This window comes from Pteronotus mesoamericanus, unplaced genomic scaffold (assembly GCF_021234165.1).
Source record: "Pteronotus mesoamericanus isolate MK-2021 breed Mesoamerican mustached bat unplaced genomic scaffold, CSHL_Meso_final contig_246, whole genome shotgun sequence".
Taxonomy (NCBI): Eukaryota; Metazoa; Chordata; class Mammalia; order Chiroptera; family Mormoopidae; genus Pteronotus; species Pteronotus mesoamericanus.
The window spans coordinates 10,815,044-10,839,782 of NW_026555104.1; the positions used below are offsets into that span (position 1 = coordinate 10,815,044).

The 24,739-nt window shown below is 56.2% G+C and overlaps 1 protein-coding gene across 9 annotated transcripts in view; it reads right to left on the reverse strand.

Moving 5' to 3' along the window:
• Positions 1-881: 881 nt before the first annotated feature.
• Positions 882-24,739, reverse strand: part of MYO18A (myosin XVIIIA) — a 93,260-nt gene continuing 69,402 nt past the window's right edge. For 6 of the 9 annotated variants that reach the window (XM_054573235.1, XM_054573234.1, XM_054573230.1 and 3 more), the window contains 20 exons: positions 24,413-24,502; positions 24,151-24,270; positions 23,825-23,936; positions 23,262-23,389; positions 22,793-22,947; positions 20,934-21,057; positions 20,656-20,856; positions 19,978-20,088; positions 19,361-19,465; positions 18,877-19,023; positions 18,423-18,536; positions 16,970-17,086; positions 16,689-16,772; positions 16,124-16,261; positions 13,939-14,124; positions 13,415-13,554; positions 12,547-12,591; positions 9,258-9,380; positions 6,704-7,995; positions 2,218-2,285 (listed from right to left, as the gene is read on the reverse strand). In XM_054573235.1, coding sequence (XP_054429210.1) covers positions 6,708-7,995; positions 9,258-9,380; positions 12,547-12,591; positions 13,415-13,554; positions 13,939-14,124; positions 16,124-16,261; positions 16,689-16,772; positions 16,970-17,086; positions 18,423-18,536; positions 18,877-19,023; positions 19,361-19,465; positions 19,978-20,088; positions 20,656-20,856; positions 20,934-21,057; positions 22,793-22,947; positions 23,262-23,389; positions 23,825-23,936; positions 24,151-24,270; positions 24,413-24,502 — 3,528 coding nt within the window. In that variant the 3' untranslated portion in view covers positions 2,218-2,285; positions 6,704-6,707. Of the gene's footprint in view, positions 2,286-6,703; positions 7,996-9,257; positions 9,381-12,546; positions 12,592-13,414; positions 13,555-13,938; positions 14,125-16,123; positions 16,262-16,688; positions 16,773-16,969; positions 17,087-18,422; positions 18,537-18,876; positions 19,024-19,360; positions 19,466-19,977; positions 20,089-20,655; positions 20,857-20,933; positions 21,058-22,792; positions 22,948-23,261; positions 23,390-23,824; positions 23,937-24,150; positions 24,271-24,412; positions 24,503-24,739 lie in introns of all 9 variants that reach the window. The other 3 variants (XM_054573239.1, XM_054573238.1, XM_054573233.1) reach the window with 2 other exon arrangements.

Consider the following 24,739-nt stretch of genomic DNA (forward strand, 5'->3'; position numbering starts at 1 on the left):
TTTTACACTTCTCTCATACTCATTTTGGGGATGACTTTTCTTCCTGCTTCCTTTTCTTGACCCTTTCTGGGTAGCCAAAACCTCAGCATTGGAGAGAGCTGCCTGGTATTCTTTTCTGCCCAAACCAAGGAGCCTGATAGACCAGCTGTAAACACTTCTATATGCATAATGCATATTCATGCATGCAGGGATTAGAACCGGTCACCTTACAGAAGGTATAAAAGGAGGGAGGATTATGAGTGGTCACATTACAGAAGGTAGAGGAGGAGGAGGAGTGAGTAATTTGTTTCTAGTCCTTCTGCATGAACTGCTTCTTGGCTTCAGTGAGGGGACCAAGTGTGGACTGGGCACAGAAAGCCAGGACTCTCAGCCTGTTCAAATTGCCCTGTAGTCCGTGGGGCTAGAGGCCAGAGAGTTCTGTCAAATTTTGATCAAAAAGTCTTTGGAATGACTAAAATTAAACTTGAAAAAATTCTAATATAAAGGGCTTGCATTCCTTAACAACAACAAGAGCAGACGGAATCTTTATAATTGGTGAGATTTAACAGAGGGGCCTCAACATTTCAAGTAGAGCCAGGGGAGGACGAGCCCTGGTAGCTGTGTCGGCCTGAATTACAATCGAGAGGCGGCACTTGTGTCTCCTTTGACCAGCCGTCTGACTCCGCTGCCTCTGCCTGCCTCAGCTGACCCCGCTGCCTCTGCCTGCCTCAGCTGACCCCGCTGCCTCTGCCTGCCTCAGCTGACCCCGCTGCCTCTGCCTGCCTCAGCTGACCCGTCAAAGCTCTCGGAGTGGCTCTGGTCTGACGTGGGAGAAAACCAGGGTGATTCTCCCAGGTCCCGACCAGAATCCTGAGTCTGCTCCTTTGTGGCCACCCTGGACTTTACTTCAGCCTGAAGGAATAGGCAGGAAAATTGGCAGTGCCAGGAGGAAAAGGACATTTATTTCCATACATCAGGTAATCAGGGAAGAGAGAGCACAGCCCAATGAGTACAAACCAATTGCAGGAGAGGAGAGGGAGCAGCAGATGGGCGCGGCACCGGGCACTGCCCTTGGGCCCCCAAGTCTGGCGGTGTTGGCGGGATGACCTTCAGGGCTGGGGCTGTCAGGCCACATGTTGCCATGTCTAGGAGAGGTTGGGGTGGGGGGTGGTAGGGTGATTGGAGGAAGAAAATGAATCAGGCTCAGGACACTGGGTGAGGACAAGTGTTTGATACATTTTAGTACTGACCAAAACTTCCATATTTAGTTTTTCTGATCACAAGTCCTCAACTCAAGGCCTTTCCTCGCAAGTTGAGCTTATTACGGTCAAGGAAACTTGGACAGAGCAGGAGCGAGGCATTGCTTGGATAAACCCCAAATTGGCGTAGGTGGAATGGGTTAATTTTTAAATAGATCATTGCACTTAACACACTGATGAGCCAAAGAGGGGTAGGGGCTGGATGTTCTGGATGGAACGTACGCACCCATATGTGTAGGCTTGCTCAACCCAAACCCAGAAGCACCTGAACCCAGCTCTGCTTACCCTTCTCTCCAGCTGCACAGAGAAAGGGCTGCTCTCTGAAGAGTGAACATGGAGATGAAATTCCCCTCGTCATTCTGGGGCCCCAGCTGCCACCGCAGCCCCTCCCACTCTCAGGGATGCAGCTGTGACGGAGAGGTTGGGTATTTAAATTAAAAAGTAAAAAGACAGCAGGCACTGAGAAGAGAAAGCCCTCACCCCAAGCCGGGGGGTGGGGGAAGGAATTGCTGTTCCAGCCCCCAAGTCCTCCCCCATGGATCCAGCAACCTAGAATGTCCCACTAGGCAATCTGTCCACCGTCCCTGAGCAGAGGGCTGAGATGGAGGTCAACTTGCTGGCTCCATGCAGTGCTAAGCCACCTGCCACTGCCCACAGTGGCCCAAGGTCAAAGCCAAGAGTGTGGCATTTTGGAGGCAGAAGGAGCAAAGAGTACTCTTAATCAGAAACTCCTCTTCCCCCACCTCTTCCACGTGGGGACGTCAAACCCCACAGCCTGGAAAGCGCTCTGACCCGAGAGGGTCAGGTGTTTCTCCTGCAGATCAGCAGTCAGGTGGGGAGACCTGTGCCCCGCTGTTTCCTGGGAGAGGCGCTGTGGCGGCAGTAGCCCATGGGGTGGGAGGCTATGCGTTGGTCTCCGTTGGCTTGGCCTCTGTGTCGCTGTCGCTCAGGGAGCTGTGAGAGTGTCGGGGCCTGGAGGTGCTGTCAACAGGGTCGTGCTCTTCATCTGACCGGTCAGGGGCAAGGGACTTCCAGTAGCTGGTGGGGCTGCAGGGAGAGAGGAATGAGGTTACAGAGGAATGACATTTCTAATCTTCAGCACCAAAGCCTTTAGTCCTGGGGAGGCCCCCAAAGACCGGTCACAGCTCTCCCTAAAAGCCATAAATTGAGAAGCAAAGACCTTTCCTGGCTTCCCCAGCAGACATGCAGAGTAGTTAAGAGAAAGGAGCTCATGGTCTTGACTCTGAAAACTTGGAAAACTCTGAGGAGGAAAGTGATGCTATAGAGCAGTGGGTCTCAGACTGAAACCTGCATAACAATCAGCTATAGATTCCTAGGTCCTTCCCCTGAGAAATTTTTATTCACGAGCTCTTGGGTGAAACTCAGGAATTCTGCATTTTCAGCTCCCTTTCCAGAAGATTCTGATGCAGGCATTCCCTGGGCCACCACACTCATGGGGAGATAGAAGATCTGATGATGACATGACTACAGGTTGTCTAAGGTAAAGTTATTCCTAAAGATTCCAAGAAGGAGGGCCTCTCTCCATGAAATACTCCCAGATCGGAACCCTTTCTCCAAATCAGGTTTTCCTAAGTTCTGTGAGTTTCTGCCCTTCGCCTTGGCATCATCTACTTACCACAAGGAATGGAGACTCAGGATGCAGAAGCCGGCCAGACCTCTGTTTCAGGGTGGCGTACCCTTTCTTGGTACCAGAGCCCAACCTCACAGAGTTTTTATCAGGCCTTTGGGAGCCTCCAGCTTTCCCTCCCCAGCACGACGTGGAGCAGCATTACCCCTGGATGGAGCAGGCTCCCGGCATCGAGCAAGGCTGTAACCTCACTTTCCAGATCCAGTCTCTTCTTCGCTGTTTCCCCAGGCTTTCCCTGCCCCCGGCCCCTCCCCCACACTGCCTCTGCCGGGTCAAGTGCACTACAGTTTCAACACTCTCGGAGAAAATGCAGCCCAGGGTGGCTTCACTGCTACCAGTGCCCTGCGCCCAGTGGGTCCCTGCCCAGTGATTCCAGAGACACAGCCCTGCTTCCAGGTCCTAGAGAGTTCCCGCGGGGAGAAACAGGAATTCTGTCATCTCTGCCTACAATTCTGAGAATCTGAGGAGGGTCCTTGTTTACTAGTCCTTTCCAAGTTCTGTTCCCAAACCAATAGCTGCATGAAAGAACTATGTTTTGTGGTGAAGAAAGGATTCGGTCACGGAGCACTTCCCGCCTGTGGGACCCCCTCCTAGGCACTCTGGATGCGCTGTCTTATCTTCACAATAGCCCTAAGAAATGTCATGAGGAAGCTGGTTCAAAGAGATGGAACACCTTGCCCAAGGTCACACAGCCAGTATGTAAATTTGAACCTGGGACCCTTAGACCTCAAAGCCTTTTGATGACTCCACCTTGCTCCTAGACTGGGCGACCTGAGGAGAAAACAAGACCAAACCTGAGCTCTCCCGCTGCTCTGGGTGATAGTCTGGGGTGTGTGCAAAGACAGGCCTGTTTCTCTCTCTCTCCCCCCCAGGGAGAAGGAACAGCCTGATAAAAAACACGTTCAATTATGCAAAATGGTTCAGGAATGGGGCAGTCTGGTTAATAGTTATCGTATTTCTCATGAATGAATTACCATTTTTAAAGAAACCAGAAGAGCACAAAACACATTTAATACAAACTAGACTGAACATAAACGAGTCTTACTTTGATGGGCCAAAGGCACTTAAGGACTCTGGGGTGTCTCAGGGACAAAATTATAAAGCCCAATGATGACTATGCAACAGAGAAAAAACTGGGGTTATTTTAGCTTTGGGGTTGTTTGAGTTCTAAATTAGTGGGAGCCTGGTTTTATTTTTATTTTTTAGGCAGAATTTCTGGGCATCCAATGCTAAGGTCTGCTGTCAGGCAAAGGACTGGTTTCGTGGAAGACAGGGGGTTGTTTTACGGGCAGGGGTGGTGAGGCAGATACCAGGGTTGCTACCCAGACGCAGACTGGGCACTGCTGGAGAGCCTGGGGTGGCCTTTCCATTCTCTCACCTCTTCCCACAGGGAGGCTGCAGTCCCCGCTGCCACATTCCTGTGCTGGCCAGGCAGACCCCTGGATGAATGACAGCCAGGTTCCACCACTGTTCTGTCTGATTGCTGAGCAGTGACAGGCAGTGGGGAGGGGGCAACTCCACGCCCCTCTTCCCTGCTCTGTGGAGCCACAAGATTCCCTTGCTCCTACCCTGGGCGCTCTTCCGTCAGCCTCGTGGCTTGCCCTGCCACAGGTGTCAGAGAGCCAACAGCAGCCAGCTAGTCCTCTCCCCAGGGCAAGAGTCAGGGCTGGCCATTTGAACATTTTAACCAAATTGTTTAAAAAGCTTTCCTCCCCACAAGCCACTGTCTCCTGCTCAACGCTGTCACAAACAATTTGGTACATAAGCTAATTCCCGCTGGGTAAGCCCAGGGTGGCAGTCCCCTCCCCTTGCCTTAGCTACGATGCGTTCGTGTTCTGAATTCTTGCTGGTCCCCATCACCAGATGGGAAGCTGAGCCTCCACTCTGCCCCTGCCCCCACTCTTGGCAGTTTATCCATCCAAAGCCAGTCCATGCTGAGTCCAACTAGGTCCTCCCTCCCCTGCCCTTGTCTCGCCGGCTCTGCATTGGCTGGCTAGCTCCTGGCTTGGTGCCTGCTCTCCCCGCAGTGCATACAATCCTCCCCGGAGGTGGTGGTGTGTAGGGTTTCAGGACTACTCGTTTTCCTGGTGGACAAGAGGAACTGTGCCAGTGGCTGGGGGGAGAAACAGCTTTGTGTGTTTTTGTTCTTGTTGGTTGTGGAGTCTGGGGTGAGGATGGGCTGAGGGTCCCCAAATCTGAAATCCATCAGTTGTTGGTCAGTGTGGAACGGCCTGGCTAGGTCCATGGCTCCCTCTTCGGTGCTCAGAAGTCCTGGTGCTCTCTGCTTTCCTAACCTCCCCCCACACTCTATCAACTGACTTCCTGTGCTGGGGAAGGCTGAGGTGGTAGACACATATCATTATTCCTGTCCTTTCTTATTACGGAGCTGATACGGCTCCCTAGTGCAACTGAGATGCTTCCTGCCCTTCCCAGAGCACCTGCAACCATCTGCCACGTGGGGGAAGCGACAGAACAGTGCTGAGACCAAGGGCGTGATTTTGGAGCAGCTCAGAGCCCAAGGAATCAGCACTGACCAGGAGCCTGGTCTGGGTTCAAGTCCCATCTTCCCCATCCCATCGCCCGCTAATCTCACCCCTCACCATCTCCAAACAGCTTTGGGTACCATTCACTTCCACACACTCCATTCCTTAAAACATAACCAATCCCTTCAGTATAAAAGGGACAAAGTCAGGATACTTGCCAGCTGCTCCACTGCACAAGCTCACAAACATGCGACAGGTGGGTGTTAGTTCATGCATCTAGGAAACAAAGGCCTGCGCCCAGGGGCTGCGCTCTGGGGTCAGACCTCCTGGAAAGCAGCAAGCTTGCCCTGGGAGGGTGCCATGCCAGAAATGGCTTCACATATCCAGGGCAATCCAAATGTCACCACCCACCCGGGAGAATGGTAACAATAGGGCTTCCATGAGTCAGCCTCTGCCTTTCTTCCGAGGTGGGGGTGTGGGCAGAAGGGGCCTAACCGCCAGATCTCCCTCCCCACACAGAGCTGAAAAGCCGGGCAGGGGCTGTCAGTCAGCAGCCGCTAATTTCTATTCATGAACACTTTACAAGATGAGCAGAGATGAAGCGAAGCCCACGCGTGGGCTTCAGGTGGGAGGGGTCGGGAGAGAGCCGGGCATCTCCACGTCTGCTGTCGGGTGCAGTGCTGCGGGGGCGGGAGCCCTGTGAACCTGGCACTCCTAGGCCTCAGATCCGTGCCAGGGAGGAAGGAGACACTGCAGGGCAAGGGACAGCTGAGCAAAAGACTCACGACAGCTGGTGGCCACGGAGGCACCAGCCCACAGCAGGGGGTCAGCCAGGGCCCTCTCTTGGGCCCCGCCTGAGAGCTCCTATATGGGTGCTGTCAGGCACACGCAGGAAACATTTTGCCCATGCGCTCTGCCTTGGGCTGTACTGAGGAGGGGTTCAGGGCCTACTGAATGGCCTCCATTCAGACTCTGGCAATATCACTTCCTGGCTGTATGGCCTTAACTTCCCTGACGCTCAGCTTCATCTTCTATAAAATGGTGCTAATTAGACCTTTTTATGGGGTTAATGTGAGAATTAAGTGAGTGAAGCGTGCCTGGCCCAGGGTAGCGGGAGCTGTGATTGACATCATCAGCGAATTCAGCTGACCGGGCTCAGGGCTCCCCACGATTAGCTGGCATCCGCTCTCCGAGGCAGCCAGGAGGCTCTCTGAGGCCAGGCCTGCCCAAGAGGAAGGCAGAAGGGGCCTAGGGGGTGGCAGGTGGGGGAGGAGCACGTTAGTTCACACCGAGTGGCACACACCATGCTGCACTCCACGCCTGGTGCCACCTACTGCGCTAGTCACTCTCAGGCCGGTACAGGTACCGCATCATCAGGCTGTCCACCTCTTTCTTACGCTTCTTCTCCTCCTTCCGAGATGGCCGGCGCGCCTGCCCGGCCTCCTCACTTTCCACAGCTGGGCCCTTCTTCACGCTGGAGCGGCTGTGGCCTGAGACGGTAGAGCCACTGGATGTTGACGAGGAGGATTCAGACTCCGTCTCTGTTCTCTTTCTTCTCGATTTGGACTTCTTCTTGCCCTTTCGAGAGCGCCCCTTCTTGCGCCGCTTGTGCTCTGAGGAATCTTCTGAGCTGGAGCTGGAACTGGAGCTGGAGCTGCTCCTTCTCTTGCTCCGGCTCTTCCGGCTGCTGCGGGACCGGGACCGAGAGACATCAGCAGCAGAGGCCGAGCGCCGGATGCTGGTGGCCCGTTCTGGGGCGTCCAGTTGGGCGCTCCGGGCACTCTGGATGCTCTTCCGGTCGTCCTCCTCGGAGTCAGGCTCCAGGCTGCTCCGCTGGAACGGGACGGGTTTGTAGCTCAATACCTCATTGATGGCAGCCTCCAGGTCTGGGTCCAGGTAGGAGTGACGGCTGACAGGGCGGACGCCGGAGCCGGGAGGCTCATCCGTGGCAGAAGCCGAGACGCGTGGCCGGGGTGGCACCGACAGACTGCGGGCCAGCGACGGGTGGCTGTACTGGGAGTGGGCCTCACTCAAGGCCACACTGGCTGCATCATCCCACTCATCCAGGCAGCTCCGGCCCAGGGACAGGCGGGAGTCAGGGCTTTCCCGGCCGAGGCCTGAGGCCCGGCTCAAGGAAGGGCTGAGGGTCGACAGGCTGTCAAGCCGCGAGGTGCTGCGGCGGGAACTGGGTGAGCCCGACAAAGAGAAGCTCATGGAGGAATGGGCCCTGTCTTCACCCGAGCCCCGTGTGGCTGAGGAGGCCCGGCTGACAGGTGCAGAGACGGCTGAGGCCCGGTCAAAGTCTGAACCCCATCGCTTCTCCAGGCCCCGGCCAGCACGGCTCCCAACCTCCGAGAGGACAGAGCCACGTTCATCTAGCTCCTTAGACTTCCTGCCCTGGCCTGGTTCCTCCCTGGGGCTCGGGCGGGCCTTCCGGGGGGGCCTCTCGGGGGAGGCGGCCCTCTCGCTCAGGGTGGTGAAGAGCGATTCCGCATCCCCAGTGCCCCCGATGGAGTCCTTCAGGGTGAGCCTCTTCCGATAGCTCAGGGAGCTCAGTGCGGAGGCCGGCCTCTCCTCCGCCCCCTTGCCCTCCTTGCCCTCCTTCCCGAGGGCGCTGAGGGCCGTTCTGAGAGAGCAGGTAAGACCGGGGAAGAAAGGACCGATAGTGGATTAGGGGAAGCAGGGAGAGAATGAGAGAGAGAAAGAAAGGAACAGGCATTAAACCTAGAGAATAAAAACAGGGGCAGGGAGGAGAAAGGAGGAGGAGGAGAAATCGGCAGCAGCCCAGGCAAAGTGGCGGTGAGAGCGTCGGAGGAAATGAAGCAAAATAATTTGCGTCAGTGAAAATAGCTTCATGGAGAATGTCATGTAAATTAGACTATTGTTCTATTTCATCACTTTTCCCCCTCTAAAACGTTTAGTTCAATTTATTTCATTGTCAACTACCTGGAGCCTCGTGCCATGCCGTGGTGAACGGCAGTGGGGCGGGGAAGGCAGTATTATCTGCAATAACAAAATGTTGTTCAGCTGAATAAATTAAACCAATTAGAGGGGGCCACTGGGCGCTTGTGGTGAGGGGCTGGACTTGGAATGGGCCTCCGGGGAGTTGGAGAAGACGAGGGATTACTTTTCCTACCCAGCCCACATGCTGTCTCTGGGAGGGGGTGGGGAAGCCTGTGCACTGGGGTGAGATGGCTGTGAGCTAGGGAGAGGGGGCGGGGATGGCAGCAGGGAAGTGGACACAGGAAGGGCGGGGGCAGAGGGCCGCTCTCCCTGCTGCCGTGCTGGCTGGTAGGTGAGGGATGCGGAAGGTATAGCCCTGGATTCCAGAGATAGCTAGCTGTCTGATCAGAAGGCTCTAAATGGGCCAGAAAACAGGGGAGCAAGCCCTCCCGCCCCCCATCCTGGGTGTGAGTAGGAAGCGGGGCGGGGGGCACAGTGAAAAGATTAGAGGAAGGAGAGAGTGGGCAGAGAAAGATGGCAATGTGGCTGTGGCTGTGGCTGTGGCTGTGGCGGGGAGCCAGGGCCAGTGCCTTTTCTGCAGCTATTCCTGTTAAGGTCTCCAAGAGCCCACACTATCGGGTAGTTCAGTCGACACTTGTGGAAGGAATAAGTGGGGATGAAGTTAAACCTCCACCAAACCAAAGCCCAGAGCCTGGTAGGAAAGCACTGGCCAAGAGTAATCAGGGCACCGCAGACCCTGACCAAGAAGAAGCCAATCACATGTCCTCATTCCACATGCCGCGGGCACGCAGGGCCCCTCACGCTGATGCCACGCAAGAGAGGCAGGTGGCGTGAGGCCTACCCTCTTTGAGGTAAAGGCAAACTGCTCATCTGTGCCTGAGGGATGAGGCGGCTTGTCCTCTCAGCTCAAGGCCGCGTGCTTACCTGGAACTCTTCAAGCTGCCGTCATCGGAAGCTGCCTTGGAAGGCCCCTTGTTTTTCGACAACCATGACTTGACCCCGTCGACCCGGTCCTCCAGCTCCGAGTCCACATCTGAGTCTCCCTCGCTATGGGATGAGGAGCAGAAGGGTAGGCAAGGCTGGGGGAGAGGGGACCACTGGCTGCCCAGTGGGGAGTGCTGAAGGGGCAGCAGGTGTGTTTTGGGTGGGCGGATGCAGGGTGGCATGCACGTCAATCAGTGAGTCAGGGAGAACAGAGGTTAGCTACAGCACACCATTCATAAGAACCCTGTCCTCACTCAGCGGGCCACGCTGTGTGACAGACATCAAGAACACCCTGAAGAACATGGGGTGGGGGCACCTCCCATTCCACTTTGTGTGAGAGGCTGCTATTCAGCCAACCAACCCGAAGAGAATGATAAGGAGACCATTCATTCACCAATTAGCCCTAAATGGCTCTTGGTTAAAAAAGGAGACCTGGGCCCTTCAGCTGCTCCCTGAGGCCTATCTGCTGTTTCTCATCTGCCCGCTCCCCAAAGTGTGGCTGCAGCTGCTGTAATCTTCCATGCCTTCATTGCAAGGGCAGGGCTGCTGGCCACGGGGCCGAAAAGAGAAGGGATTCGTTGTGACACTAAGTTAGCCTGAACCTGGAGTCTCCTGCACTGATGGCAATGCCAACCTGGGCACTTGAGGCCATATCCCAGACCCATCCTGCGAATGCCCTGGCTCTTGAGAAACAGAAAGGAAACAGAGGGGACAGTCGCATTTTCCAAGGAGCTGGCAATAACTTCAGGATCTGAACTGCACCCTGGAGATCAAGTCAGGCCCAGAAAGTCCCAAACAAGGGCTCTGACTCTCTCAGTCTCCTCTTCCGTCCTTTAGACAGCCCCCGGTGCTTCTTTTGACCAAGCTGGACTGAGCCCTCTCTACTTGCAGGAAAGCCCAAAGAGTCAAATTCAGAGGCGAGAGTCATGATGATCCCCTCACCAAGCAGCGAGTGCTTGGAGACAGCTTCTGAGTAAGGATGCTTCTAGAATTCTGCAAAATGTCTGCTCACCATGTTCCTTTGCTACAGACACGCTAGGACTTCTCCTTGACATAAATTTCCTTTCATCTGTGTCAATAGGAGCAACCCTGTTCCTGAATTATGTTCTTGAATAAATAGCCACACTGGCGTGCGTGTGCGCGCGCGCGCGCGTGTGTGTGTGTGTGTACACACACGCTTGTGTGCGCGCACACACACACACAAACAAAACCACCAGACTCTGCTCTGGGGACTGTGAGAGAGAGAGCATGACTCGTGGTGTGGGGAATAAAAAGGCATATTTTATGGGTTTCCGTCAAATACAGAATTATAACAAAGATGAGGCTGGCTGATGCCCCGGGTAAACAGGAGTTTAGCAGGCAGCCCCAAAACCGCTAATGCAAGCCCTGTGCCCATCCAAGCCCAGCAGATTTACTATGGTGCAAGGGCCCTGTGGAATGCCAATACCACCTGATTTATACATTCGTGTAAAAAACCTCCTCCTCTAGCTTCAGAGCCTGTAATTTATCACCGCCATTCATAACCATATTGATTGCCTATAGAAAGGCAAAATCTATGTCTACATGTTAAAAGCGTTTCTGTATAAATCTCCCTTAATACCGCGCTGTTTACTGCTTTCATTAAGGTTATGGCAATAACAACTGTATCTCTAAGTAAATCGAAACATTATTTTTCTGCCCGCCTTAGCACGCTCGCTCAATAACTTGGAGCTGAGGCCCAGGGCTGCCGAGGAAGGAGCCACATCACCTCTTTGTCATCAGAGGGAATCCAGCTTGGACTGCTCGTCCTTGTGCGCCTGCGTGAGTGCACACCCATGTGTTGTGCCTGGCAATGATTTAGAATATGATCTTAAGTGTGAGTTTATCAGTCCTTAAAGCTGCTCCAGCCCAAGGATGGTGGGGCCGGAACACACAGGGCACACACAGTCATGGGCCCAGAATACGAATTTTCCTCCTTATATTCAGAGCAACGAAGAGGTTGAGAAGCTGGCCTGCCTGCCCTCACCTTCCCTTTAGTTTCAAGCATATAGATGGTGTTTGGGTTCTTTTCCTTAAATAATCAAGCCCGTAAACAAACTCCAGGGGCAGGTAGGCTCAGGGGGCAGTTGAAATTTTAAATGGTTGGAATTAAACCTCGTGTCAAATACAATTTATGTCCAGGCTCATGTGCTATTAGTTAACTGGGAGCCGAATCGCGAGGGAACAAACAAACGGAGACAGAACGGCGGGGGATATTAATTGTGTGTGACAACCGGGCTCCAGCGGCCCTCTATCACTGTTACACACTATTACATTTATCATTAGCTCTCACAAAGTCCTTTGCGCTGCCGCCAGCCCATCCTGGCCAGGGCAGGAGGCCTGCCAGCCAAGAGAGAGTGGGGGAGGAAACCCAGTGCCATGCTAAAAAAAACAATCTCCCAAAAACAGCCCTATGGAACTTGACGGAGGATCACCCGGGTCCACCTGAAGGCCTGCACATCTGCACCCCCTGTCCGGCTCCCACCCAGAGAGAGGAAAACGAGGAGAGGGGTGGATTTACTGGGCTTCCTGCCACCTGACAGCACCAGCATGAGGCTCCGGGGCCTCCTCTCTCCGCCCAAGGTGCCCGCAGGGAGTAAAGTAAACACATCTGGCTGTGTTCCCTTCCCCAGCCACAGCAGAGCAGCCTGTGATTAGCTGCCCGAATGCTTTCTCCAAACAAGTGACTGCTAGAAGCCCCTCACCTCCTACCCTTGTCTGCCAAAAGAAGGCGGCAAACCTTTCAAAACAAAACATACCCGCTTCTTTCAGGCAGCTCAGGCTCCAAAGGAGCCCAAGGATGTGGACACATCCATCCCAAACAGACATTTCCCCAGAGCAATAGGCTGGAGAGGTGGCTCCACTTCGTTTCTGAGGGAGGAGAGAGCTGGGCCCAGGAAGGCAGACTGTGGGTACTACCGACTGCAAATGAGCTCTCCTTTCTAGTGGGGCCCCTGTCCTGCCCGCCAGCCCCAGCCTTCCTGGGGGAGTGCACCTTGTTGCCTGCCCTCTAGCTCTGCAGCAGGGCCCCTTGTTGCCCTGCCCTCCCTCAGGACAGAGTCAGCAGTGTTAGCGTGAGAGCCTAGCTCAGAGGAGGTGCGAGAGGCTGTGTGCCCCCATGCGCCATGCAGCAGGCCGGTGCGAGGCCAGTGTTAGGGCAGTTAGACACCACGCGAGGAGAGGCAGAGAGCGCATGCGCTCCAGTCCTCACGGTTTATTTTTTCTTTTCTGATACTTTGTCACCATGTCCTGCAAACTGGAAACAGAAAGAAAATGGTGGGCAGGGGGCGCAAGAAGAAGACAGAAAAATCAACGGGCAAACCAAGGGGGGCCCCTCAGCTGAGGACCCCTCTTTCCTCAGTAAGAGACAGGTCTGGCTGACCAAGAGCAGATGGCAGGATGGGGCGGGGGAGTGTTGCCCCATCAGAGAGAGAGAGAGGTCCAGGCTGCCCCTGGCGACTTTCCCCTGACCCAGAGGAGCAGGCTCCCTGGGACTTGCCGGCGGGATGGGGCCCTGGCCCTCATGCAGGAAAGGGGGCAGCTCTGGGGAGTCTGCTCAGGGCCGTGTTGGGAGCTTCCGCAGGGCCTGGCCACCCCCATGCCTGACTGCCAGGCTGCCTGCCTCATGACTTCCTCCCCAGCCTAAGACTACAAATCTCTCTCGCTCTCCTAAAGCATTCCTTGGGTGGGTTTTATGAGAGAAAATCTCTGGCATGGTAACAAGGCACCTCAGCTCTTAAATCTCTGCTGTCTCCAGAGTAGGGCAGGCGCCATAGGAAATGCAGCTAAATGGGGGAATAACTCATCTTGAGCAGGCAGAGCTGGACAGCCAGGTCTGGGGCAGGCCTGGGGAGGGAGGACAGGGAGGAAGAGGGGAGGAGTCTCACCCAGGCAGCACCTGCCCTGCCCTCAGCTGCTGCAGGACAGGTCCATGCTGGGGTCTGACAACAAGGGGAGGGAGGCTGGTGGCTTGATGACAGGGAGACAGAGGTTGCAGCTGTCCTTCCTGGTGGCCGGGTCCAGAGTTCAGTCAAGAGGGCCTCCGTGCTGTCTGAAGCGGCCCTAGAGGCCCCTCTTACCTGTTGATGAGGTCCTCGTTCTCGTCGCTCTCCATCTCGTCCTCAATGGCGGCCTGCAGGTCCCCGATTCGCTTGAATGCCAGTTTTAGGTCGGCCTGCAGGCTCTGGTTAGCAGCCTCCAGGCTCTCCAGGTCCATTTCCTAGGGGATTGGGTGGGCAGTCCCAGTTCACAGGAGGGCTAGTGTCTCATCCAGCTGCCCCCAAGAAAGCCTCCTTCCAGGCTCTACCAGCCAGGCAGGAGCTGCATGGGTGCAAGCCCACAGAGCTTTTGTTTGTTTGTTTATTTGCTCTGGTGTTGCTGGGCTGTTGGGCTGGTCTTGCCTGATGAAGACTCCAGGACCGCCCTTGGCCCCTGGCCTGCCCTCAGGGCTCCCTGGACTGTCCTCTTGACATGTCCTCTTTCCTCCAATTCTCTAAATCATGGTTTCTTTGCGGCCCAACCCCCACCAGCCCAGGGGAAAGGTGTGGGCCTAGCAGCTACTCAGAGGGCTGCCAGCTTGGGGCCCCAGGGTGGGGTGCATTACCAGTTCGTGCTTCTTGCGGCTTGCCTCGGCCTCCTTCCTGGCCAGCTCGCCCATCTCCTCTTTGGTGTCCCGGAGCTGCCGCTGCAGCCTCTTGTTCTGCTCTTTCTCCCGGTTCTCAGCTGCTGTGCGCTGATCCCGCTCCTCAGTCAGCTTCTCCATGTTCTCCTTGAGCCGGCTGGCCAGGCTCTGGACAGGGGGGCGGGAAGAGGGGCCCATCAGCCAGGCAGAGAGAGGGCTGGGGTGGAACTCCGGAGTCAGGAGGCCTGGGGTCCAGCTCCAGCTCTACCACGCAACTGGTAGGTGGGCAAGAAACTAAAGGCCTCTGAGGCAGCTTCCTTTGCCTTTCTGCAAAATGGGAGAATGACACCTAGTCCCCATGGGTCTTTTAAGGACCAAAAAAGGTACGTGAAAGCACTCTGGAATATGAAAGGTGCTAGTATCATTGCGGTTACTGCCAACGTTTGGCTACAGTCTGGGCCTGTCCATACTGACACCACGTGTGGGGCCTCCACGAGCGCAAGCTTCCCTCAGACACCCTGGACCCAGGAGCTGGATCCTGAGTTCAGAGGTGAATGGCTTTACTGAGAGTTCCCATATCAGGAGGAGACCAAACAATCATCAGATTCCTAGCACAAAGCCACCCCTCTAAGCCTGATGAATCTCTCTGCCTGCCAACTTGGACACATTGTTTCCTGCTGGGCCACAGGACACTGAGCAAGAAATGACCTGGAGATTGGGGCAGAGAGTGGGGGAAGGACTGCTTCCACCCTGACTGCTCGCGGGGTCTCCACCTCGCAGCTCCCCCCCCTCTGTGTCTCTAAAATAACAGCACTAGGCTATATGATCTCTAAGGGCCATTTGTGTTTAATATTCTATGAGCAGAAGGGAAAATGAAAGAGACAGCTGAGGAAAAAGACTGGGGCCCACGGGAAAAGGAGACAAGTAAAGCAGGTCTGTCCTATATCCACCAGGCCAATGGCCTCCTCTGCCCCTTGACAGCTCCGTGACCTTAGGCAACCTACTTAACCCTTCCTGCATGTAAAATGGGGATCAGATTATTACCAAGATAGAACATGAATTATGATTAACTTCTCATTCTCTCTTGCTCCCCTGAAGACTGTGACCCCATCTTGGGAGGTTCAGCCACATTCTCTTCCTAGGTCAAAGGTATTAGTGTCCTCCGGCTGCCCACGGCCAGCTCCATGGTCACCTGCTTCCACTCCTACCCCAGTGCCTGCTCCGCCGATGACGGAAGGTGGCAGGGAGGTTCCTTGGCACCTGCACCTGTGAACACAGTTCTCGCGGAGAACTGCTGGTGCTCAGACACACGTCTGCAAGCTCGAGAAGGACGAGGACTTAAAATTAGGGGGAGAGGGGCGGAAACCCAGAAGGAAGATGTCGCCTGCCTCTTTCTTCCCATCTGCTGTGCCAGAAAGCGAGGGAGCTGGAGCTTGCGGGCTTCAGGATATGGAACAGAAATGATTGAATTTGGAGTGGAGAGATTACAGTTGAGAGGAAGGAGAAATAAAGAGAGAAGAAAAGAGGTGAGCAGGAAAAGGAGAAGGGTTGAAGGGAAGAGAATGAAAAGTAGGGGGAGAGGAGGAGAGGCAGGGGAGGGAGGAAGAAACAGGGAGAGGATGAGAAAGGAGAATAAGATTAGGGAGAGGAAAAATGCAGAGAAGAAAGAATGAGGCAACAATGGAGAAAAATGATGCGAGAAGGTGAAAAAGCAGAGATGAGAAGGGTGGGAAGGAGGGAGGAAAAAAGGGAATAAAAAAGGGGAGGGAGAGAAAGAGACAGCAGTGAGATGAGAGAACAGACTTCAGCCTCACAGAAGTGGCGCCATTCACTGCATATTTATGACCCTGCCAGGGAGCGAGTGAGGCGGACCTGCGGGGGGAGCTCATGGTGGAGGAAAATATGAAGACGAAAAGCTAAGCTGCTCTGGTCCCTTGGCAGAAAGTAAGCACGGAGACAGAATGTAAAGCAGGCAGGCTCCGTGGTGCCCAGAGAACAGGCCAGGCGGGCAGGGGAGCAGGCACCGCCCCGTCAGCTGGCCTGGCAGCTTGGCAGAGGCCTCTGAGGAGCATCCGAGGGCCTGCCCAGCCATGCTCAGCACATGTGGCTCTAGCTGCTAAGGCAGCTCTGCCCTGGTCACCAGGGACCAGGAGAAGTGTGCACCCACCTCCAGCCGCTTCACTTGGGTCCTTTCAAACTCCAGGCGTGTCTCCAGCTCTCGGATCTTAGCTTCCTGCCTGCTCACCAGGGACTTGTCCACCATGGACTGCTCTAGGAACTCCACTTGGCTCTGGAGGGCTTGTAGCTGGGGGTGGAGGCAGGGAGAGAAGAAAGAACTGAGCCCAGAGGGAGAGGGCAGAGTCTGGGGGCCAGAAAGATCACCATGGTGACCGGAAGGCTGAGGGAGGGAGGCGTGCCCAGGGGAGGTGGAGGACTGGGGCTGTGAGCCAGAGGCATCTCCCACCTGGCCCCGTGCTGGCCCAGATTTAGCCCTTTGGAGGGAAAGGAGAAAGCTAAGGACCAGAGAGGGAACAGAAATGTGAAAGGAGGCAGCTGAAGCCAAAATGTCTGCTGTGGTGACATGGTTCCAAGCCTAGCTCTCTGCCCTTGATGCTGCTCTGTGGATTACTGATGGCAGAGAGAAGTGCTTGCTATGCGGGGAGCTTGGGGTTCCATCCCCATGCATGGTGATCCTGGTACCCCACCCCCCGGAGGGAGACCCCAGTTCCCACCTTCTCCTGGAGCTCTTGCTTCTCCTTGTTGGCTTCTTCTAGCTGAGCTTGGAGGTCATTCATCTGAGCCAGGTCCCGGGAGGCCTGGGAAAGGAGTGAGTGCTGAGGCAGGGCCCCCCATAAACCTCAAATCCACCCCACGCCACCCTGCCCTGAGTGAGTGCCAGGGACCACAGGCACTGCGACCTCTCCAAAGAAGTGGCTGCGCTGGGGACCTCCAGGGAGGGCGAGAGAGCGGTATCTGTGTCCCAGGTCGTGGTGGGCGCTCTGGGGCAGGGTACCTGAGCCACAGCTGCCTTGTGCTTCTTCATCAACTCATTCATGTCCTCCTGATCCTCCTCTAGCCGGTTCTGGATCTCGTTTTTCTCACGCTGAAGGCGGCTCAGCTGCTCCTCCAGCTGGACAGAAACAGAGACAGATCAGAGGGCCTCAGGCCTGGCGCGAGTCCGAACCTTGCCCGCGTTGCCTCCGATGGGAGCGGGGTAATGAGGCCAGGTCCACCTGCTGGAGCGGGTTCCAAGACCAGCCCCACCCAGGAGCTGCCTGTCCTGCTCTGGGCCAGGGAGCTGAGGGAAAGGGCTGTCTTTGCAGCACAGGCAGACCCAGGGCTAAATGACAGCTGCTTTCTAGCAGCTCTTTGGAGGCTAATGAAAGGCAGAAAAGGTCTGCCCAGAATAAGCGACCCATCATCCTGGCATGAGCCATCCAGGCCCTAACCTTCATACCCTCTGCCCTCTTCACGGCCCAGGAAGGACCCCTCAAATCTGTGAAGCTCTTTTGGCATGGGGTCTGGCTCCCCCTGAGACTGCCTGCTCCCCAGCGGTCCAGCCGCCTCGGCCAGTCCGCTCCTGGGGGGAGGGGAAGAGACAGCCAACAGCAGCTTCAGGAAATAAATGAATCTATTAGCCTGTAATTCCAAACCAAAATGACTGCGTTGGCTCCTTCTCTGCCCCATCCATCTTGTTACCGGGCTGTGGGGAGCTGGGGAAGCCTCTGCCAAGAAATTTATTAACTCGGATTTAAATAAAATGGTAATTTTATAACAGCCTTTTTTAACACAATTAAGGAATTTGAATTACTCACCTGAAAACTGCTGAGGAGCACAAATGTCAGGGGGATAAATCAGACCTGGGAGATTGGTGGCACTAGCCAGGTGGCTAGCAACGGGGTCGTGAAGCCCCAAGCCAAGCCCAGCCTCGTCCCCTGCCCCGTTCCCTGCCTGAGACAGTACTGGTGCCGGAACCCATGGCCACATCCCAGGAATGAATTCTCAGCCAGCTACGGATGGGCCGTGGGAGAGGTGGGGAATTAAAAGGGAGGCATTAAACAAGAGTGCTAATTAGCTGCTGCTTGGGCATGTCAGTGGGCTGGCCAGGGGAAGGGGAGGGAAACGAGCCATCCCATCCCCTTATTGGTGCTTCTTCTAATCTCTAGGCACCTGCGTATGCCCCTCAGCCCCATTAGCTGCTTTTATTTATGGTGTTGGGGCCTGCGGCCAAGCTCCCACGGGCAGGTGGTTAAACAGGGAGATGGGCCCTGGCTGGCTCCCTCTTCCACGGCACCCCCTCCCGGGCCTCTGCTGTTAGTGGGAGGGACAGAGGGGGGCCTGCTTTCCCTGCAGAAAACCCTGGTGTGAAGGGACCTGGCTGGGGAAGGGTCCCTGTTTAGAGTGAAGGTGGCTGCTGTCACAGCTCCATTTTCCCATAGCCCGGCCCTGCCCACTGGGTGCCTCACCGCTGTCTTGGCTTTGGCGATGTCATCAATCTGCAGGTGCAGGTCTTCGATCTCCACCTCCATTGCTTTGCGTGCTTTTACGGCTGCCGCACAGGTGAACTCCGACTCCTCCAGCTGGACACAGAGCCACCCCCACCCCAGGGAGAGACGTCAGACATTCCCTGCGGGCGTGAGGGCTACGCAGTGTGTTCCCAGGGCAGAGGGAGCCCAGGCGCTCTCCTTCTCCTCCTCACCCACTCACAGCGCCCAGGGCCCACCCACAATCTCCCGGGGCTTGGCACATCGTGCAGAGACCCTGGGGACTGTGGTTGCTGCAAGTGGCTTCTCCCCACGTCCCTGTCACCTTCCTTTGCAAGGACTCAAGAACCACTGGGAGGGACAAGAGAGAGAGGAAGGAAACTGAAAAAAGAATCTCAGTTGCCCCGGGAGCTGACCTCGTCCTTTCTGCAGATACCTGGTTCTTCAGCTGGGCGATCTCCCTCTTGCTGGGGGCGTTGTTCTTCAGGTGGTCCAGCATGATCTGCGCATCTGCCAGCAGGGCCTTGGTGCGCTTCAGGTCTTTCCGGAGCCGCTTCTCTGACTCAAAGTCCCTCTGGTTCACCTGGGTGGACACTAGAAGTTGGGGCTCTGGGCTCCACCACAGGGCCGCCTCCTCTCTTCCCCAAGCTTACGCCTCCCCCTTGCTCTCATTCTCAGTCTCCCTACTGAGCACTGACAATGGAAGGGCCAGGATCACACCAGCCAATGAGAAAAGCCTGGGTATGTAATGTATGGTTATCACCCAATTCCACAAGTGATGACAGTGGGCTCTACAGAGCCCAGCACCCCCGCCCCCACTCACCCCTGCCCGTTCCCAGCTTTCTACACCTAAGAGTCCCATCCTTAGGTCCGGATGGGGCAGGCAGTTGGCCAGGCCCCAGCCAGCAGCCTCCACTCACCTGGTCACTGAGTGTGGTGAGCTTGCTCTCCAGTTCCCGCTTCTCTCGCAGCACCTTCTGCTTGTCCTCGTATTCCTCCTCAAGCTGCACCTCCATTTGTTTTAACTAGAGAACCGTGGGGAAAGGGCCCCATCAGCCCCTTCAGTGTCTGGAGCCTGCCAGTCCCCTTCCCTTCTGGATCTCCCCACCCGGAAAACAGTGGGGCAGGGCTCAGCATGGATGACCCCAAAGAGGGTCAGACTCTAAGTTTGAAGTTCCTAGGGTTTCAAAGAAGCCTGGGAGGAAGAGGAGAGACGGCAGGACACGCACAGCGACCTCAAGCCCTCATCCCACAGCGGGCAGACCCCACGGACCCCGGATAGCTGACTGCATGGGGTGGCACAGGGCGGGCTGCCAACTGGCACAGAGAGCAGGGGGCATTAGTCCTTCGAGAGCCTAAGTTTCTCTCTAGAGCCTGAGAGCACACAAGCCATCTACTGCCAGGAGCGGAGATACCTGGTCCAGATTGGCAATGAAAGACAGCGGGGCTGAGGCAGGGAAACAGAGATCCCCCTACTTTGAAGCAGTGATGGGGAAACCAGTGTTTCTACTGGATGGGTAAGTGCCCGTTGCCTTACCTTCTTCTGACACGACTGCCGGGCCTCCTCTACCTCCTCATCCCGACTTTCCATCTCCTTGGAATGGGTCTGTCTCATCCGCTCCATCTCCATCTCGAGTCGCAGCTTGGCCTGGGGGTGGGTGGGAGTAGAGTTTGGGTTCCTCTCCCCGTGGTGCTCTGCCCTCACCCGTGCACCCTGCTGGGCGGCTCCCTCCAGCCTCCGGAGCAGGGAGCATGTCTGCCAGCAGTCCCCTCTGCTCCCATCTTGATGCTGTGGCAGCGGGCTTTTCCGGAGAGGCTGAGCTTCCTACTAGGGGTCTATCTAGCACAGGCCCAGAGAAGGCTGCTGGGGGTGGGGACAACTCTGGAGCTTTTCCATTTGGCCTCCAGGCTGGAGTTCCCTCAACTGACATGGTGGCTCAGTGGCAGCCAGAGTGGGCTCATGGCCTCTGGCTGCTGTGCACACTGAGCCTCTTACCACCAGAGATCAATCAAGGTTTGTCCTTGTGGAAAGCACCGCAAAAGCTGAATTATCCTCACCCCATGGCTGGCACAGATCAGGTGCTCATTCCACATTTTATGCATAAGGGAATGAACGAGCAAACGCTTGACTGACTGAGATCTCGCCCTCCTCTCGCCCATGCCCCAGGTTAGCTGAGGGGACAGCGGTGCCTCCCTTAGCTAAGCCCTCCAGCACCTGTTCCAGCATCTGGATGGTCCCCGCCTGCTCATCCAGCTCCTCTTCCTGATCCTTGACCTTGGCCTCCAGGTCCCGGAGCTGTTTTTTGACCTTGGCCAGAGAGGCTTCATCCTTGGACTCTTGGGAAGAAATGTCTTGGAGCTCAGCCTCCAGTGAGATGACTTTCTGGGTGAATCCTGTAATGTCCATGTCTTTTTCCTGGAGCAAAAGAGAAGATGAGGCGAGCCCTGGCCTGCGAAGGGGCCGGAGTGTGGGTGGCGGGCAACCCGACGCACCTCCAGTTGCTGCTTCAGGCTGAAAGCCTCGGCGAGGAGCATGTCCTTCTCTCGCTGCAGCTTCTCCCGCTGCAGCTTCTCCCGCTGGGCCTCCTCGTGCGCCTGTGAGAGCTCGCTGTCAAACCTGCGAAGGAGCATGGTCAGCGTGACTCCATCAGACAGGGCAGAGTCTGGGTCTCTAGCACCCAGAGGCTGCCTGGAAACGATGCCACAGATGTGGAGGGGATATAAGCAGAGAGGGGACTCAGGCAGCTCTGAACTGTGGCTGGGGTGAGGTGACAGGCCAAGTCATCAAGGCCTTGCTCAGCAACCTGGTCTGGGATGGGGGGACGCATTTCATCAAGCAGGTCCGAGGAGCCCTTTCAACAGGTGGGTCTAAGAGGACCCACAGGCTGCTTCTGGGGAGGAGATGAACATTTGCCACTCAGGCGTTGAGTTTCGACCTTTTTTCATTTCATTTCAAGAATGAGGGCCCAGGGTGAGGGCAGAGGGGGCACCAAGGTGGGGAGAAATGGACACCCTGCCCGTCTAACTTCCTTTCCACAGATCGATGTGGCTGCTGCCCCCACCCCTCAGCACCAGCCTTTGGCCAGGCCTCCTGCCCCAGCAGCATCCGTGTCACCGCCAGGACACCCCACACTGGGCTGGAAGCCAGCAGTCCCACTGTGCCCACCGGCCCTGTGCTTCAACGGGCAAGTGCACAGTCCACGGCTGGGGGCCTCTCCTTCACTCCTCCACTTTCCAGCCTTCCCTTTCCTGCCCAGTGACTTTAAATAAGGAGCAAATTGCTGAAATTCCTCTTAACACCTTCCCTGAATACCTAATCAGGTTCCTGAGGAAAACTGAACAGATTCCCCCTACCCTGATCCCATGTCAAAAAAAAAAAAAAAAAAAGGTAAGAAAACTCCGGGCAGCTGAAACCTAATAAGTTGCCCAGTGGGGAGTGCGGCAGGATGGTAACTAGGCTGCGCTGGCACATCAGCGGGGTGCTCAGAAGGGGGTTCCTGCTAAGGGTGCCCTCTGCTAGGTAAAAGGGAGGGTAGGGGTCAAGATAAGAACGAGGGAAGCAGAGAGGCACGGTACCGGAAGGGAGAAATTTAAGACCTCATTTCTTCACCCTCTGCAAAGCATCAGCCCAGCCCAGGAAGCTGAGGGTAACCTGGGGTCACTGGGAGGCCCTGCAGTTCTCACCTCCAGGGTCATGGGTGTGGGGCTGCCCATTTGCAAAGGCAACCAGTGCCTCCACTGAGAACCCCACCCCCTGCGCAGGAGAGCTGGGTGCTGTTCCTACTCCCCGGGGCACCCCGCGGTTCCAGGGTGTGTGGGCCCCTCAGCGTTGCTAATAAAGGCGTCCCAATCCCAGCCCCAGCCAGGGAAATTAATTTAGATTGGATTTTCTCCTGTGAGGGCTGCCCCCCTCCTTTGTGTCATTACCATAATGAGATGGAAGTGGCACGGTAGTTTAATGACATTAGTCAGGAGAGTGTGCTTGTGCAGCTGAGGCGAGGGAGAGATGGGGAGCAGGGCGGGCACGAGGGGCAGGGCCGCGGTGCCGTGGTTCCTGCGTGGGGCCTGGCTGGTGCCCGTCCTTCCTGGGCTCAGGCAGGGTGACAGGCACCCTGAGGGGGAGCGTACCTGAGAGCAGAGGCCTGAGCAGGCCTTCAGTGGGGATGTGGTCTGAGTGCTCCTCAGAGGTCAGGAGTAAGACCCGTTCACATTCTAGGACGAGTGACCATGCAGGCAAGGCCTCTGGCCAAATTCAGGTCCTCCCTTCTTTCCTCCCTGGAGGGGGAGGCAGGGAGCCCTGTCTGGGGCTGCTCTAGGAGGCCCTCTGTGCCCAGGGCAGGGGGCCCACCCACCTCCTCTGCTTCTTCTCCAGCTCATGGTTGCGGACCTGCTGGCCCTCCAGGTGCAGCTTGGTGTCCTGCAGCTCAGCCGTCAGCCGCTGGCACTTCTTCTTGAGCTGCTGCAGGGCTCGCTGGCTCTCATCGCTATCCGCCTGCAGGTCCCCGAGCTAGGGGTCAAGATGGGGTGCAGGGTTATCAGCCATTGGGAGGCCCAGAAGTGTTGGTGGAGAAGGTAAGGAGAAGAGATAAGTGAGGGGGAAACCCAGAGAGGAGGGATGAAGTCAGAGACGTTCGGAAAACTGAGACACTCTCACAACAGTTTGGCCTTGGTTGACCTCTGCTCGGAGCGGCTGACACGCCAATCCTCCCCTATTGCTCCCAGGGCCTGCTTGCCTCTGGCCATTCGCTAGGCCTCTATGTGGCACCGTGTCCCTCCCTGTCCCTCTCAGGCACAGGCCTCCATCGCCCCCAGCAGACTCACCCGCCTCTCCAGCTGCCTCTTGTTCTGCTGCTCCACCTCCAGCTTGTCCTCAAACTCCTGCTGGAGCCGCTTCTTGGTGAAGTCCACCTCCCGCACAGCTCGCTCATACTTCAGGCGCCACTCACCACCTGAGGGGTTGGGGGCAGACAGAGAGGACTGACCTTCTGAGAGTCCCCAGGAAAGGGCAGAAGGGAAGAAGGATGGGGCAGGAGGGGCAGCAGGTGGAGTCAGCCAGAGAGACTCAGAATGGTCTCTGGAATGATGGCTTCCTCCCAAGGTAGAAGGAGCTGATAGCTGGGAAAAGACTGGAGAGGGTGAGGGGGCTAACGCTGTCCTCTTTCCAGGAACCGTGAGGCCATGGCCCGCAAACACTGCCATTCTCAAGGCTGTTACAGGCCTCCACGATAATCCCCTGCACCTGACGCTTTCCACTTACTTCACTGTAGCCTCCTAACAGACTTATACAAAGGAGACAGGTCTGAACAAGGGTTGTGGTTACCCACGGGTGGGCATCAGAGCTTGCCACTCAGGCCACTCCTGAGCTCCTCCTGCCTCAGACCCACCAGCATCATCGTCATCCACTTCTCCGTTGATCTCAGCTGCCCGGATGAGACGGGCCTCCATCACTTCCATTTCCATCACCTCCATTTGCTTCTTCAGTGCATCGTACTGGGTCTGCAGGAGAGGGCGTTAGGAGGTGTGCCATTCCACCTCTCACTCAGTACCCCCCCACACCCCTAACCCCAGAGACCAGGGTCACATGCTTACCCAGGGCAGACAGGGGTGCTGGGCTAGTGGTGAAGAAGCCACCCGTCCTTGGGGGGAGCAGATGGGCACTACCGTGTGGCAGCCACTAGCATGGCCGTCTGTACCCCAGCCCTGCCCTCACCTGCAGCTCCTTCATCTCTTTCTCGGCCCGGAGCCTCTCTGCAGTCTCCGCGTCCAGCAGCTGGGAGGCGGACTCTCCTGTGTTACGTTCATCTGTCAGCTCCGATGTCAGCTCTGAGATCTGGGTGGGGGGAGGGAGATGCCACCAGTTGAAATGCCTGCCTCACTCAGCAGGAACACCAAGAAGGGGGGCAGGGGGGTGCTCCTAGGCCCAGCCTCCCTGTGGAGGGGGGCCAGTCTGTCTGGTACTAGGAGTCACTCACCCGGGTCTCCAGCCGGTCACTGTTGAGGCGCAGCTCATTCCGCTCCTTCTCCACTTTCTCAAGCTTGCTCCGCAGCTGCTGGATCTCCTCCTAGGGTGCAGTCAGGAGGGTGCAAAGTGAGCCAGAGGCTCTGTGAGAAGCTGGGGCCCGGGATCTGCACCCTTGGGCTAAAAAAGCTGGAAAAGCTTGGGCCGGGACACAAGGAAACAGGAAGCCACTGCCTTCCAGGGGCTCCTATCCCTAGACCCTTCTCCAGATGCCGAGGATGCCCAAGATTTTATCCTATGAGGCTCCCCAGGGGCTCGGCCAGAACCCCAGAAGGATGCC